We start from the raw sequence: 16,184 nt of genomic DNA, 5'->3' as shown, positions 1-16,184 counted from the left end.
TCCCAAGCTTCGGACCTCCCTCTTTGGCGCGAGCTGCGGAAAAGGGAGGGGGCAGTCGACGCGCGCGCCGCGCCTGGGCTGTCTCCGCCCCCTTCTGAGCAGCCAATCGCAGGCAAGACGCCGGGCGCGCGCACGCTCCCCCGAGTTTAACGGTCGCGAGAGGCCGCTCGACTGACCCTGACATCGGCAGAGGGAGCGCCGGCCAGGTAAGCGGCTGCCGGTCTGTGGGGAGCTCCCAGTTGCGGGGGATGGGGGACAAGACTTAGAAGACACGGTCTTAGAGGAGCCCCGAGTGTGCCGATGAGCTAGGGCGGGGGAAGACAACCACCAGACGAGGCGGCCCCGCCGCAACCTGCGGGTGTGTGGGGGCTTGCCGGCGGCCGTGCGCCTTTTCTAGACTACGTGCCCTTGAGTGACACCGGCGCGGCCCAATCGCAGAGCGCCTCTTCCCGAGGGGCGGGGGGCTTGTGGGATTTTTTCTTTTCTTTTTTTGGACGAGCTTCCTCCTCTCACTTTGGGGATCTCGATTGTAGTTGGAGCGGTGGCTGTTGTCCAGCCTCCTGCTGTGTACAATTTATGCGACTGCGTGGGTTCTTCCTCGCCTTCCCCCTTTGACCCGGGAGCCGCCACCCGCAATTGAGGTCTGGCTGTGAGCGCGAGAATGTCAGGATCTGGCCTCAAAAACCTTTGAAGTCACTCCTTCTTTCTCCTGTCAGCTTCCCAACAAAGCAGAACGCCTGGCTAACTTTTATACATCAGTAGACCCCGATCGGTCGCTCCTTTTTTCCGTAACTCCCTTTTTTTGCTAGGGATTGGGGGGCTCCAAAGTATCATATTTTGTTGCTGGAAAATATAAAAATATCTCTTTTTATATCCATTCTCCGTCTTTTTAAAAAAATTTTCCATTGTATAGCGGGGTTTTTCCCCCCTTCATCCCCATCCCCTCCGCCCCGTCCCCGCCTGCTGGAAAAGCATCACTGCGTTTCAAGCGGTTTTCCATCTGGATATCCTGCATCCGGATTACCTCACTGGGGAAATAATAGATGGGGTTGCAGATCCCCGTCCCTGGAGAGCTTGTGTTTTCCTGGTAGAAGAGCAAGGTGATTTGAATCCAGGTATTTTTGTTGCCAGTTGGAAGGTGCAGCCCCTGACTCTTTCAATACTCTATTTGTCGTTGGCGATGGGCTGAGCCACTGGGGAGAAATCCATTTAGTCAGGTCCAGTTACCCTTGGCTTTCACACCTGTCCCCGAAGGAAATGGTTCCTTTATGAGCTGGTGTTTTTAAGGTTGTGCTTTGTAAATCAGGCCCTAGGCAGTGGGAATAATAGTTTCCCTCTATTGCACTACCTAAACTTGCCATTTTGTAAGCAGTATAGGTTTTCTTCTTTTTCCCTTGCTCCCTTGCTTTTTTTTAAAAAATGCATGAATTCCCTAAGACGGAATCCTATTGTTTGACTTGTTATAGCCAGTTTGTCTCCGTACACCTAGCTTCAGTTAAATTTTAGTTGACCTGGCAAATAGTTTATTTTTTGAGAAGTAATACGTCCATAGAATCCAGAAGACTGTGTAGTGCAAAAGACATTTCTGCCACCCCTCACCTTACAGCCAGTGGGAAAACAACCATTGTTAACAGTTTAATTGGCTGTTTTCAGTACCAAATTAAATCCTAAGCAGTTGCCATTCATCTCTTCACTGTATAAATCAACAAGCATGGGTACTTGGTAGAATTTATTAAACAGATGAATAAAACATGTAAGTATTCCAACTGTTACATAGTAGAATTGTGTCTAGAACCTTGATTATTAAACACATAAAATTCTGAAATATTACCTGAAAAAGAGATAGTACTTCTGCAAGTCACCCTTATTGTAGATTTTTTATTGAGATATAATTCATGTACCATAAAATTCACTCTATTAAAATATAGAATTCAGTGTTTTTTTTGTATATTCAGAGTTGTGCAACCAACACCACTATCTAATTCAAGAACTTTTCATGACCCTGAAAAGACACCCCATACCCATTTCAGTCACTCCCATTCTCTCCTTCCCCCAGCTCCTGGCAACCATTAATCTACTTTCTTTCTATCTAGATTTGCCTATTCTAGATGTTTCAAATAAATGCAGTCGTACAATGCGTGGTCTTTTACTGAGCTTCTCTTACTTAGCATAATGTTTTCGGTGTTCATCTGCACTGTAGTGTATATCAGTATTTTATTCCTTTTCATGGCTGAAAAATATTCCATTATATGGCTACACCACATTTGTTCATCAGTTGATGGACATTTGATTTGTTTCTGCTTTTTGGCTCTTATGAATAATGTTGCTATCCTTTATGTGGATTAAGATTTCCAAAGTCATGAAAAGACAGTTGCTAGGTTTAGAGGCTTTTTATAGTAGTATTCTTTTCCTCATTCGTTTTCAGACTCTTGGGAGCTTAGGATATTACACAGTTCTGAATGTTAGCAGCTGAAAATGCCTGTAGACGATGAAGCATCTGAAGATGACTCGGACTCAATTTCTTCAAACAGTGAAAAAACCTACATTTTCCAATAAGAGAGTATAACAGTTTCTGTACATTATGGAAGATTTTGACTTGGTGAAACCCTTACAAAAAACTTCATCTTCTCTAGAATCTGATATAAAAAATTCTCCCCATTCTCTTGGACTGAACTTAAATACTAATAGGTAAGAATGAGCTGGACAGATTTTTTTTTTTTTTTAGTGTAACAACAAATCAAAGTAACTTTATTTGCATAATTTACCAGTTTATCCACATAGTGTTATAGTTACTCTGATCAGGAACTGTTGAGGGACAGTTGTTAAGAATAGTTTTATTCTTCCATGATTTTTTTTTTTTTAAGATTTAATTTTTTCCTTTTTCTCCCCAAAGCCCCCCAGCACATAGTTGCATATTCTTCATTGTGGGTCCTTCTAGTTGTGGCATGTGGGACGCTGCCTCAGCGTGGTTTGATGAGCAGTGCCATGTCCACGCCCAGGATTCGAACCAATGAAATACTGGGCTGCCTGCAGTGGAGCACGCGAACTTAACCACTTGGCCACGGGGCCAGCCCCTCTTCCATGATTTTTGTTTCTCCCAGAGATGAGTACTTTTACATGGGGAACATTGTGAAAGAGAGCTTGTTGTGCCAATTGTGGTTTTCTTTACACTTTTTTTGTTTTTGGTAAATTACAAGTATATCTTTAAAATTTAGTTGCCTAAATATTGTTTCTACATTTTTTTTTAGAAATTTTTATTTTTTACTTTATTTTATTTTTTGAGGAAGATTAGCCCTGAGCTAACATCTGCTGCCAATCCTCCTCTTTTTGCTGAGGAAGACTGGGCCTGAGCTAACATCCGTGCCCATCTTCCTCTACTTTATATGTGGGGTGCCCACCACAGCATGGCTTGCCAAGCAGTGCCATGTCCACACCCGGGATCCGAACCAGCGAACCGCAGACCGCCAAAGTGGAATGTTTGCACTTAACCGCTGCACCACTGGGCCAGCCCGTTTCTACGTTTTTAAATTAATAGGACATATAATGTTTAATATTGCAGAAATACCCCACCAATCTGGAAAGTAGCAACTGAAGTTGAATACTAGGAAGTAAGCGAAAAAAGACACTCTTGAGTCGATGAAATAGATACTATCAAACAACGCATTTTCTTTTTAAACTATCCCATGTTTGGTTTCTTTTTAATCAGAGGCTGTTTACTCTCATTTTGTACATAGTCTGACAAGCTCGATTATTTGGGTTTCTAAATTATGGTAACTTAAAAACAGCAAAGAGGCAGGGACCACGAGAGAGGAGATCAGCTGTAAAAAGCAGGTCCAGTAAAATCAAAAAACAATAGTCTGGGCTACTGGTAAAGAAGCAAATATCTTTAACACAGTAGGTCTGTAAGAGATTGTGTTATTATAAATAAATTCCTTGAAAAATGTGTTCATTCTCTGCCCTCCTCAGGAGGAATTTAAGGCCACTTATAAAATATAGAAAATAAAAGGAGAAAGCATAAATTAAAGTAGGGTGAAAGGGGGAAAACAAAAAGCATGGGAAATGATCCAGAAGGGATGTCTGTCGTGCAGTCTATACAACTGGTCATGCTTTTTGGATCATTTGGGGGCCCCTTGAAGCCCACTTCTAGAAGAAATCTCTTTGAGAACATAGGGTTTGATTTGCTTGGAGGAACCTAAATGTGCCTTTCTAATGAAAATTATGTAACTGAACTTGTCTCCCTTTTCGTTGTGACTGGCAGTTAAATTGGCCACATTTAAACTTATTACACAACTATATAAACCCCTTACGACAGCATACTATGTTCTTTCCCTTGAATTTTTATTAACATTTTCTCCAACCTAACTCTATTATTTTACTGTTATTTTCATTAGTGCCCTCTTTTTTACAAAGTCTTTGTGAAACAAAGCGGAGTATCAATAAATAAATGATAATCATCTTTCAGTGATTGAAATTGAAATACATTTTAATGTCCTTAATTATACTTTGTGTTTTTATAAAACAAATCTGAAATAAACTCGTCTCGAGTTTGGAAAAGCAGTCCTTCTGGAAAGAATCAATGCTGTTTTACACCCTGAATAGCCTGAGTCAATCCTGAATATTTGCTGCTAATTTGCTGGGCCCAACTTTTATTCAGACAGTGCAAAGATAAGCATCAGCTTATCACACCAAATTAGGGGGATGCAGTTAAGAAGACTTGACTGTAATTCTGGGCAGTGGAGAAAGAATCTCCATGACACTAAAGGGCTGTTCTTGAAGTGGGGTGAAATAATCCTCTGGAATAATTTAGATTGGAGAAGCTGGAAATTTTTCTTATCGTTTAGCAGGAACTTTTGTATTCTGCTGGTTCTCACTTTTGAAGAAGGTCTTTCTGTTGTGTTTTTAAAAAGATAAATGCTGTCTGTCTTTTTACTGCTATTTTCCTTTCGTGGACAAACTTGTGATCAGATTTTCAACAAATGAGGTGCCATTAGGAAGGATTAAATATCAGTAGTTTTGTACTGCTCTGCTAAATCTTGAACTGCTGAATTATTCAACACTTTGGTAGAATGAAGAAAACCATTTGAATTATTTATGTTTCAACAGAAGTAGTCCCCACCTTAGTACAAATGGGGTATCCTCTTTCTCAGGGAAGACCAGACCGTCTGTAATTCAAGGTACAGTGGAAGTCCTAACCTCTTTAATGCAAGAGCTCCAAAACAGTGGAAAGACTGATTCGGAACTTTGGAAAAACTGTGAGGTATCTAGTTTTGTTTTATTTTTGGAATTTTAAAATAATTATAAAACGTGCCTCTGCTAAACTCTAAATTATTAGAAATTTATATCCTGAAGAGCATGATACTTAAAGTTATTGCTAAAGTAAGGTGATCGAGTATTGGGGAACGATATTGAATGAATGTGATAAAGATGATCAAAAGTATGTTTTAACAATATATTAGTGATTAGACATACTGTTTATATTTAAAATGTGAACTAAAATGTCTTTGTCCGGAGAAATGAGAATTCCAAAATTATTAATATTGTTTTTAATCCTAATGTTTTAAGTAACTCATATGGAATTGTCATCAAGAAAATCTAAATCCACTTTGAAATATTTGAATGTTCTAATTATCAGTTAAGGGTTCTATTTAGTACCTTATCACTTTTAGCTGTGATACATTGAGTTATGTTGATTTTTCAGGTCACTAGTCCTTTTTTTGGTCCATAGGTTAAATTGTGATATAAAAACTTAACAGTTCAAAGAATACTGGTATATATAAATTTTGTTTCATAGAGTAATGCCCAAGATAGACTTTTCCAAGGCTAGATTTGGTAATGCTTAATAGGAATGTATAAAACATTATTATTATTATTAAATTCTTTATTTAGAGTGTAGATTTTGTTTTAAATGTTAATCATACTTTTAAAACCATCATTTGTGTTACTTTTCAGAATGTAGAATAAATGGAACGAGACAGTGCCTGTTTAAGAATTTACTAGCGGCCACCCCTCAGTGTGATTACTTATTATTCCTTATCTGTAATCATTGAAGTTATAAAAATAACTGAGTGTTATTGTAAACCTTAAAAACATTATGCTTTAAGTTTTTATGTTTTTCCATATAACATCTGTATGTGCTAATACGAAAGACCTATAAAATGCCATTGTAAAATGAAGCAATTAAAAATAGAAGGTTTTATGAAATGTTTCTGCTAACGTACTTACTCATTAGCTTATAATACCTGACAACATGTTTTTAAAAGATGAGGCATTGCCTCTTGTAGTTTGGCAAATTCATGTCTGACTAGAAATTGTTACTCATAATACTTTGAAATCAGCACCTTAAATCAGACTCAGAATATATTTGTGAATTTAAGATACAGATTTTTGTAAGCCAGAATACCAACCAGCTACTCACCCCTTTTCACATTTGAACCCATTTCTTTCTTTCTGCCCTTTCTTCTTCACCTGTGATAAAACAGATAATTATTTTTATTATGTTTAGTAATAATTGCTTAATTTTTGTAATGTCGACATATAATTGATTATTAGGTGAAGAGTTTCTTAAGATATTTCTTACTTTGACAGACTATGAAATATCCCTCTGGCCATTTCAGTAAAATTTCTTGAATATATTTAGTGTGTTTTGCGGCATTTCGTATGCTAAAAAAGTGAAATCCTCTCATGTTTTAGTGTAGCACTTTAGAAAGAGTGGGAGGGGTAAGGATTGTGCAAGTCTTATTCCTGACTTTTTTCCCTGAATTTCATGTTTTCACCTTGTTTTTAACATTTGTCTGATTTCTGCCCCTTTAGGGGACTAATTCATGTTATTAAACCAAACATGAAACCTTCCACAATTTGAACATGAAGAGCTCTGGAGCTGATGTATTTTTTTTTTAATTAAAAAATATTTTTTTTGAGGAAGATAAGCCCTGAGCTAACATCAGCCACCAATCCTCCTCTTTTTGCTGAGGAAGGCTGGCTCTGAGTTAACGTCTGTGCCCATCTTCCTCTACTTTCTATGTGGGACGCCTACCACAGCATGGCTTGCCAAGCAGTGCCATGTCCGCACCTGGGATCCGAACCAGCGAACCCCGGGCCACTGAAGCAGAACGTGTGCACTTAACTGCTGGGCCACCAGGCCGGCCCCGTGTCCCCCCATCTTTGTGACAACCATGACCTCACAGGTTTTCAAAGTATAGTTCCCCCATTGAAATCACTGCTTTACATGCATCATATTTAAACTTAAAATTTGGTCCTCCCAACCATCTATGAGACTATTATTCCTCCATTATTATTCCTATTTTATAAATTAGGAAACTGAGGCACAAGAAATTAAGTTTACTTGTTCCGCACCACACAGGATGTTGGTGGAGAGCTGGGGGTCAGACCTTGGATGTCAGAGCCCAAAGGGTATTTACTGGGCCAGACTAGAAATCCCAGGCAGGCTTATCGCATCAAAACACTGCATGCAGGGGAAAACTTTAAAGAGATGCCATATCCTCCAACAATATGTAAAATTCAGGTCACATAAATCATTTTAGTTTGAAATGAATAATACCCCTTCTTAATAGTTAAGTGAATAATGTTATTCACTGCATTTATAATGTTCTTAAATAAGTTTATTTAAAATTAAAATGTTAGCTATAAAATCTGGCCAAGAAGAACAAAATCGTCTCCACTAATTTATATCCTAAGCGCTATTCATCTATAACCTAAATCGGAAAATGATAATAAGGATGTGATTAATATCAAATGTCTTACGTTTTTTGTTGCATAAATTGTTATTCTATCATTATTGTAATTTAGGTTTTTTTGTTTGTTTGTTTGGTGAGGAAGGTAGGCCCTGAGCTAACACCTGTGCCAATCTTGTATGTGGGACGCTGCCACAGCATGGCTTGGTGAGCAGTGTGTGGGTCCACGCTTGGGATTTGAACCTGCAAACCCTGGGCCCCTGAAGCAGAGTGCGTGAACTTAACCACTATGCCACTGAGCTGGCCTCATATTGTAATTTAGTTTTATGTGAATAGTAGCTTTATCAGATTAAAAGTAACCCCCGAAGGGTGTTGCTTAAGGTTAGTATAAGCTGTGTGAAAACTGTTGCCTGATTCTTTCTTTTTCTTTTTTTAAAGATTTTATGTTTTTCCTTTTTCTTCCAAAACCCCCCACTACATAGTTGTGTATTTTTTAGTCGTGAGTCCTTCTAGTTGTGGCATGTGGGATGCCACCTCAGCGTGGCTTGATGAGCGGTGCCGTGTCCATGCCCAGGATTCGAACCGGCGAAACCCTGGGCCGCCGAAGCGGAGTGTGCGAACTTAACCACTCGGCCCCACATTATTTCTTTTTTGTTGTCATTAATATAAGATACTTTATATTATAGGTAAGTTGAGAAGATGAGGAACTTAATGTGATCCAGCCTACCTTGCCCTGAAGTTAGTTGATTTAGTATTAATACTGCCTCTCAGTAGTCATATTTCATTTTGAAGCCTTCCTTTTCCAATCCTGAGGGTTTTTTCCCCCTTTGCCTTAATCCTGTTATACAGGTTTCAACTTATTTCTCTTGTGTACTATGGTTCTGTAACTGGCTTTCAGCATTAACCCGAAGGGCTTCTGGAGTGTGTAGTCTATAGTACCCAGAAAAGTTCAGCTTGAAATACACATTTTTATATACTCATTTACACTGTATTTCTGAGTGCTCACTCTTTCATACGCATTGTGTCCTAGCTGGAGATAGAGGGATGGTAGACAAGTTAACAAGGTGAACACATGAGATACTCTCTGACTGTGGTAAGTGCTCTGAAGGAAATAAAGAGGACGACAAGAGTAACTGTAAGGATGGTTTGGAAAGCTCTCTTGGAGAAGGTGACAGTTAGGCTGAACTTGCAGCATCGGAAGCAGCCAGCCATGTTAAGAGCTGGGGAAAGAGCTTTCCGGGCAGCGGGTACAGCAAGTACAAAGCTTTTGTGGTAGAAGACAGTGGTGGCATGTTCAGGGAGCACAAAGAGGCCAGCGAGGCCGGTGTATATCAAGCAAGGGACAGAGCAGGTGAGACGAAGTTGGGAGGAATGTATGAGCCAGGTCCTGCGGGCTCTGTGAGGTGGCAGGAGTGGGAAGACATTGAAAGGTTTTAGAAGGGAAGCTAGTCGTCCTGGTAGCTACTTATTGACATCATGTATTATTGCATGTAGTCTGTAACTGAAAGTCCACCAGCTTTGAGACTGAATTTAGCCTCTGGGGAACTCCATGCCCCCTTTCCTGCCGTGTTTTGGCTTAATCTAGTTCTAGGAGTACTAACTGCTTTTGGGAGTAAGGATGGATCAGGACCTAAAAGTGGCTGTGAAGGGAGTTATAGGCACTTCCATGGGTTTTGAGTCATTTTTTCACTCCTTTATCAGCTGTTGTGCTTTAAAACACTTCAACATCTGACTTTAAAAAGAATAAATTTACTTAAATAACAAATAAATTAGGAGTTGAATTCTCATAATACCAAACTATTTATTTTAAAATGTGGGCGTGAAAAAGAATAAAGGAAACCTCATTTAAAATGGAGTTGGGAGGCCAAAAGGGGGAGCCCTCGCTACTGCCACGCCAGGTCAATTACAGACCCCAACAGGAAGGCATCGGTTACACACCTCCTCCAGGAAGCACTCTCCTTTCCAAGCAAGCCCAGCCATCATCACCCTGCACTCTCACTTTTCTCTCACGGACTTTGCTTTTTTTATTTTTTGAGCTTGGCCCAGAGCTAACATCTGTTGCCACTTTTCCTCTTTTTTTTCCTCCCCAAAGCCCCAGTACATAGTTGTACATCATAGCTGTAAGTCTTAGTTCCTCTGTGTGGGATGCTGCCACAGCATGGCTTGATGAACGGTATGTAGGTCCGAGCCCAGGATCTAAACTGGAGAACCCTGGGCTGCTGAAGCAGAGTGCGAACTTAACCACTGTGCCACCGGGTGGCCCCAAACGGACTTTCTTTTAAAACAACCCCTCTCAGCTTCCTCCTTTTTCTCTATAAAGTAATGGTCCTTTCCTTTGTTTGCGGGACTTGCCCGTGGCTTTTGCTATAGCTTGCTTGTCCCAAACTGCAATTTCTTTGCTGTTCCCAAATAAACCCATTTTGCTGGTAAAATAACTGACTCTTTTATTTATTAGGACAACATGGGATTCTTTTTCTGAGTACAAATCAGTGTTTAAGAAAATCATTAGCTGTTATGAGGAAAGGAAGAGGAACTTAAGACAAATACAAAGTGGAACTCCTGGTTCTTGATTAATCAGAAATGATAGCAGATGACATCACATTAAGATGCCATTTGAGAAATGAGATTTATCCAGACCTTCAAGTTTACCCAGACCACAGGTTGCATGAGAAAGTGTCCCTAAGCCCCATATCCTTGTATTTTTGCATTAAATGTAGTTTTATACCTATTTAATTCAGCTTAAAAATTTTACAATAAGAAATAAATTTTTAAAAAAGGCCCTTACCCACTGGAGGAATTTATTTAATTAAATATTAGGTTAAAAATGATTTTTAACTAAAATATTTTATAATTTAATAGGCCAGGTGGTTACAGCTCTTCGATTTGGTGGAAAAACAATGCCAAGAACAGATAGTTGCCCGGCAGGAACAGTTTCACAACCAAATTCAAGTAAGTTGTTATTTGTATTGATTTTTTTTAATATTGTAAGGTTTGCAGAAGAACCAATTAATACTCTCAGTTTTGTTTGTAAACTAAAGATAAAGCATACGTATTATCTTTACTATAATATCATCATATTTTTAAGGACAATATTTTCATAACATCTATAAAAATGTGATGTTTAATATACTTTCTTACCCAAATCTATAACTTTATTTTCAGCGTATACAAGAAGAGATTAAAAATTTAGTCAAGTTACAGACCAGTAATGCTTCCTGGGCCTCCTGTGATAGAAGTTCTTTAGGTAAACACACATCTTCAGAAAGTCAAATGGGTTTTTTTTCTGAAAACAGTGAGAGAAATGAACCTGTTGTTAGTTACCCTAAGTCTAAGGAACCTGAAATGCAGCAGGAAGCATCCGCATCACACCCAGACTGCATCGTGGACAGCAGCTCAGTGAGCAGCGGGTATGGTACCTTTTGTGTCTCAGAATTAAATTCCTACAAATCGAAGGACCCTCAGGAGTTCATGGAGCTCCAAGAGTTTTCTAAAGGACGGTACGGAGCGCCTGTGGTGCCGACGGAGTCACCTGTAGATGGTGTAAAAAACAAGAGTTTTTATATCCATGCTACTGAGGAGTTCGGTGCATCTTTAAAGGAAGATATTTCCACTTTTCCTGGTGAACTTGAGCACAATTTTCTTGGTGAAAGTAAGATTTCGGAAGTATACGGTGGAAAAACAAATAGGTGAGTAGAATTTCTCCATCATTTAAAGGTAGTTTTACTGGTTTATTACATTTAGAATATAGTAAATAAATCACCTTTTAGCTGGACTATATTAGAAAGAGATGTGTTTGAACATTTATCAGTTTTATCAAATTCTTTTATTGTCTGTGGAAAATTGAAATAAACAAAGCATATTGTATACTAATGACATCTCACTTTCTTCCTATTTGCAATGCTGTAAGACTACTACTAAACTCTTAAGGTGGGGGGTCTTGCCAGAAAGGTACTTTTATATTTTCTGGTCACTATAAACTTACTAAAAATTAGAGTATGGGACTCTATCAACAGTGGAATTTTGTCACACATACTCATATAATTTGAAACCAAAAAGTATACACAAGCATACTCAATTCTATGTTTTTTTATATATAAAAAGAGACTTTGTAAGTTTAATGACATTTTGATTGCCCAGGGGACTTTTTAGTGAAGGAAACGTGACTGAATGTTTGTAAAGCCAATAATCATTTAAAATCATTTAAAAAAATCATTTAAAATAAACTTTCAGTTTTATATCTCTGAAATGTGACATCTAAAGTAAGGTATTTAGCTGTAGCAACACAAATCTTTTGTATACACAGTATAATTATTATTTCCTGTAAATAAATATGCTTTCACAGTGCTTTTAGTACTGGAAGGGGCCGTGGGACAGTTTTCGTTCTGTCCCGTGGCTGCAGACTATATGTATTGTTAATCACTGGTCATCTGTTTGTTGGCTTTGTCTTGGGCAAAGGAATTTAGGTGAATCAATACAAATCCATCCTCTGCTGTCAGAAAAGCACATCAAAGCATTTTCCACTGACTCTGTGTCTACCAGTGTTTTGATTTATTGTGAAGGACAGCATCTAAAGAGAGTACTTTTGGTCTTCTCTTTTTAAATAGTAAATCTATAACATCATGGGCACAAAAGCTGAAGCAGAACCAACCAAAGAGAGCACATGCAGAAGAGGGGTTTTCAAAATCTGTGCAAGGAAGTGAGCAAATCAAGAAATCACCAACGGAGAAAGTAGGTGAAAAGTCCCCTCCCTCTGGCATGCTTCAGTGCTGGTAATTATGTTGGGTTTACCAAACCGGCCTTTTTTTTTTTTTTTTTTTTTTTTTGGGGGGGAACATTAGCCCTGAGCTAACATCTGCCAATCCTCCTCTTTTTGCTGAAGGAAGGAAGGCCCTGAGCTAACATCCATGCCCATCTTCCTCTGCTTTCTGTGTGAGATGCCTACCACAGCATGGCTTGATAAGCGGTGCCGTGTCCGCGCCTGGGATCCGAAAAGGTGAACCCCGGGCGGCCGAAGCGGAACATGTGAATTTAACCGCTGTGCCAACAGGCCAGCTCCCATTGGGTTTACCAAATGCTCATCCATTTGACATTTTTTGCCTTTTCTTTTGTATTATTTATTTGTTCTGTTGATATATCTTCCTTTTGGTGTCTCAGAGGATTGGAAACAGTGATTTGCTCTAAGTATTGGTTCTTTAGTAGGCCAGAAATAAAAACTAATGAGGGATAAAATACTATAAGAAATGAACCGTTTTGTAAAGATCTTAATTCTGTTTGCAGTGCAAATGTTTATATTTAGCCAGGGAGTAATCCATTTAATTGTTTTTAGAAAACCCTCAAGTAATTTATACTACTGTTAAGTTGTAAGAAGTAGTATTATATGTGTGAATGCTTATGATGGCTTTATAAAAAAATGTGGAAGTTTGGACAACTCTGAATTTATAATCCAAATTGTAAGAGATTAAATGTTTAAGTTCTGTGCGGCCCTTTTGCTAATGTAGCAGCTGCTTTGGCAAGTGTCACACATCTTTAAAGCCTTTTTGGTCTAAATTGCCATCGAAAACATTGTTTAGTATAATACATTGAAATTCAAAAGTCAGGTTTCTCTACAAACTTGACACCTTTAGAAATTGGCCATGTCTTGATCATCCTAAACATACTCTTTCCATCATCCTATGAAAAAGATCTATTAAAGAGGAGAAGTTGAAAGAAGACGGTCGCTCAGCCTTCACAAGGCACTGTTTCTTCCTCTTTGCTTTCAGTAAATTTTCTTTCTTCAGCCCGTGATACTTAGGCTCCCTAGTATCACCGTTCTTTAAACTTACTCAGATTTGTGTGGAGGAGGGAAGTGAAGGTGAAGAAAGCGGCGTGAACCGAAAGCGTCTGCCCAGGTCCCAGACGTGGCCTCTAGTGCTGCCTTGGTAGCACTCTTCTTTTGCGCCTGTGCGCCATCAAGGACGGTGTGTTCTTGTCTGGTGTGATAGCGTGAACGCCTTTGGAGGCTGGGCTGGAAGTTGCGTTTTCATTGGAATAGGTTGGCAGAAAGGGAGAAGAATGTTTTCATACATACTGATTTCTTTTCTTCTGTTTTCACCTTAACTGAAACTCGGTCTGGAGAGACTTTTCCACTTGTCATAAACTTTGAGTTTGTGGTATGTGACTTGGTACCTTCACTGGTTTTCTTGTCTTTTGTGACCTAGCTCATTATTTATTCAGTGTAGCACAGTGGTTCCCAAACTTTGCTGCACATGAGAGCCTCCTGAGGAGCTTAAAAAGTCGACTTGTGCCCGGCTGCCAACCCCATCGGTCTGCCCTCTTTGGTGCGCGCATGACCTGTGTATCAGGAGGCTTCAGAGCTCCTCAGGTGATTCTCGTGTGCTGTCAAGCGTGGGAACCACTGGTCTAGCCTCATTTTCCTCTTCGGCTTGTTGGAGAGTCAGACCAGTAGCAGGAAGATCAGGCGCCCTGCTGAGAACTGCCCTTGGGGATAGGCCTGCCTCTGCTGATGGCAGAGCGTGGAGAGTGGAAGCCACGATGAGGGGGTGATTCCCGTTGAGGAGGATTTTTCCTCTTCTTTGATCTATCTCCTGGACAAGTTTTTTTTTTTTTTTCTTTTTAAGGTGAATGATATTTTTGGTATTAAATCATTAGGGAAATCGAGTTTCTTTGATATTTGAGTTTTAAATGATTTTCGGGTAATAGTGGTTGGGAATCAAAGACACCGCACCTGAAATACTTTTCTTACGTGCGTAATTCTGAATCAAATTCTGTGGATTCACAAAAGTCAGAACTTTCCTCTTTATTTCATCCTTTCTCTTCTCCTGTTGTTTTCCAGTTTCAGTGGAACTCTGGGAATCCTCCTGATCAGATTTCTCTTGAGATCCAGTTTCCTTTTTATGCAGTGGTCATTTATAGGGTCCTGCCTATTCTGAGGCACATCTTGAGGTTGGATATTGTTGAGCATAAGGGTTTCCCGAAGCTCCGGTCCTTGTCTCCTGGGTCCTTTGTCTTGCACAGACTTGACGTTGCCGTTTCCCAGGCTGTGGGACGTGGTGGTTTTCAGATGGGCTGATAGACTGTCCCCCACACTGATGAAGTGCCTTGCTTGGGTCAGCTTCTTGGGAAGGGGTTTCCATCGCCCCATATTTTCCTTTCTCAGTCAAAGCTGGGCCTGTTTTCTTCAGCCGATGCTTGTTTGCCTGAAGGAGAGGAGAGGCAGCCGTGTCTGGTGAGCCCCGCTCCAGCCACTGGGGTGGAGTGTCTGCCGAGTGCCTTACAGTGTGCACCTCAGAATCGGGAAGAGGACACTATTTTACTTGCGTTTTTTCACTTAGTCTTCTCCACTCACCTTTTCCTGCTCTTTTAATTACTGACACTTGACAGAAATTTGAACAGGTAGGAGTTTTAGACAAGGCAAAAGATGACCTAGGAATTTCTCGTGATGGGCAAGAGGCTAAGGGATGCCTTCGAGGCGAGGTGGTGGGGAGCATCATTATCTCAGCGAGCTTTTACTTTGAAGGGGGTCCGTGGATGGCTTTAAGCAAAGACAGCTTAGATGCTTTAACAGGAATTAGAAGTTTGATCATGATGGAATTCACAAGAAAAATTCTGGTAAAAATAGTCTTTTCACATAGTTCTGTTTGGAAACAGATTTCTGTGACAATGCCAGAGATATTTTGAGGAGAGATTAGCTCAGAATTATTGGAATTGATGATAAGTAAGCCTTTGGAGCCTTTTCCGGGGCTAATAACCAATTGTTTGTATTTAAAGTTCATATTAATTATTGTTTGCGGTTTTCAGAGTTGATTTGACTTATAAAAAGGAATTTTATAGCTTTTACATTAATTTTTATACTAAATGACTTTAATTCTAGGCTCTTCCAATTTCTTTTGGAAGTAGATGGCAAATTATAAATACATTTTCATTCTGAACTCATTAAGTAACACCTGCTCCCAGTTTTCTCCTTGAAGCTCCACGGAAAACTAAAATAAACATCTGTAAATTACATAGGAAAAGAAAATCCTTCACTGTTAGTTCCTATCATTTTGCTTTCTTGTAACCACAGGGAGAAACCAGGCTCCTTGTTCATGAACCTTGTGAACGTTTCTCCAGGCCTGAGTTTGACACCCGGCTCTCATTCCTTGGGTCAGCAGTTTGTGCCTAATGATTTTTAGCTGTCGCTAATAGTTTTCTTTCTTGGATTGTAGTCTGACTTCACTGCTGCTACACATCCTCGTGCTTTTTACCTCAATAAACCAGATGAGAGTCCAAATTCTTGGAAGTCTGATTCAGGAACAGGTATGATACTTGTGTATGTGTGTGTGTGTGTGTATATGTATATGTATATATATTTTTTTCCCCTTGAGGAAGATTCACCCTGAGCTGACATCTACTGCCGATCTTCCTCTTTCTTTTTGCTTGAGGAAGAGTTGCCCTGAACTAACATCTGTGCTAATCTTCCTCTCTTTTGTACGTGAGATGCTGCCACAGCCCGGC

The 16,184-nt window shown here is 39.7% G+C and overlaps 1 protein-coding gene across 24 annotated transcripts in view; it reads left to right on the top strand.

The window, feature by feature from the left end:
* The first annotated feature begins 19 nt into the window (after nucleotides 1-19).
* MPHOSPH9 (M-phase phosphoprotein 9) overlaps nucleotides 20-16,184 on the top strand; it is a 57,657-nt gene continuing 41,492 nt past the window's right edge. For 7 of the 24 annotated variants that reach the window (XR_011420856.1, XR_011420855.1, XM_070220381.1 and 4 more), the window contains exons 1-7: nucleotides 88-206; nucleotides 2,426-2,688; nucleotides 5,148-5,257; nucleotides 10,551-10,640; nucleotides 10,854-11,377; nucleotides 12,296-12,419; nucleotides 15,896-15,986. Coding sequence is in view for 16 of the 24 variants with exons in the window: in XM_070220381.1 (XP_070076482.1) it covers nucleotides 5,201-5,257; nucleotides 10,551-10,640; nucleotides 10,854-11,377; nucleotides 12,296-12,419; nucleotides 15,896-15,986 (886 nt within the window). In the remaining 8 variants the exon portion in view is untranslated. Of the gene's footprint in view, nucleotides 207-2,425; nucleotides 2,689-5,103; nucleotides 5,258-10,550; nucleotides 10,641-10,853; nucleotides 11,378-12,295; nucleotides 12,420-15,895; nucleotides 15,987-16,184 lie in introns of all 24 variants that reach the window. The other 17 variants (XR_011420853.1, XM_014727561.3, XM_014727560.3 and 14 more) reach the window with 10 other exon arrangements.

This window comes from Equus caballus, chromosome 8 (genome assembly GCF_041296265.1).
Source record: "Equus caballus isolate H_3958 breed thoroughbred chromosome 8, TB-T2T, whole genome shotgun sequence".
In the NCBI taxonomy this organism is placed as follows: Eukaryota; Metazoa; Chordata; class Mammalia; order Perissodactyla; family Equidae; genus Equus; species Equus caballus.
The sequence above is the reverse complement of the archived record's forward strand: the minus strand, read 5'-3'. Positions and strand labels throughout refer to the sequence as shown.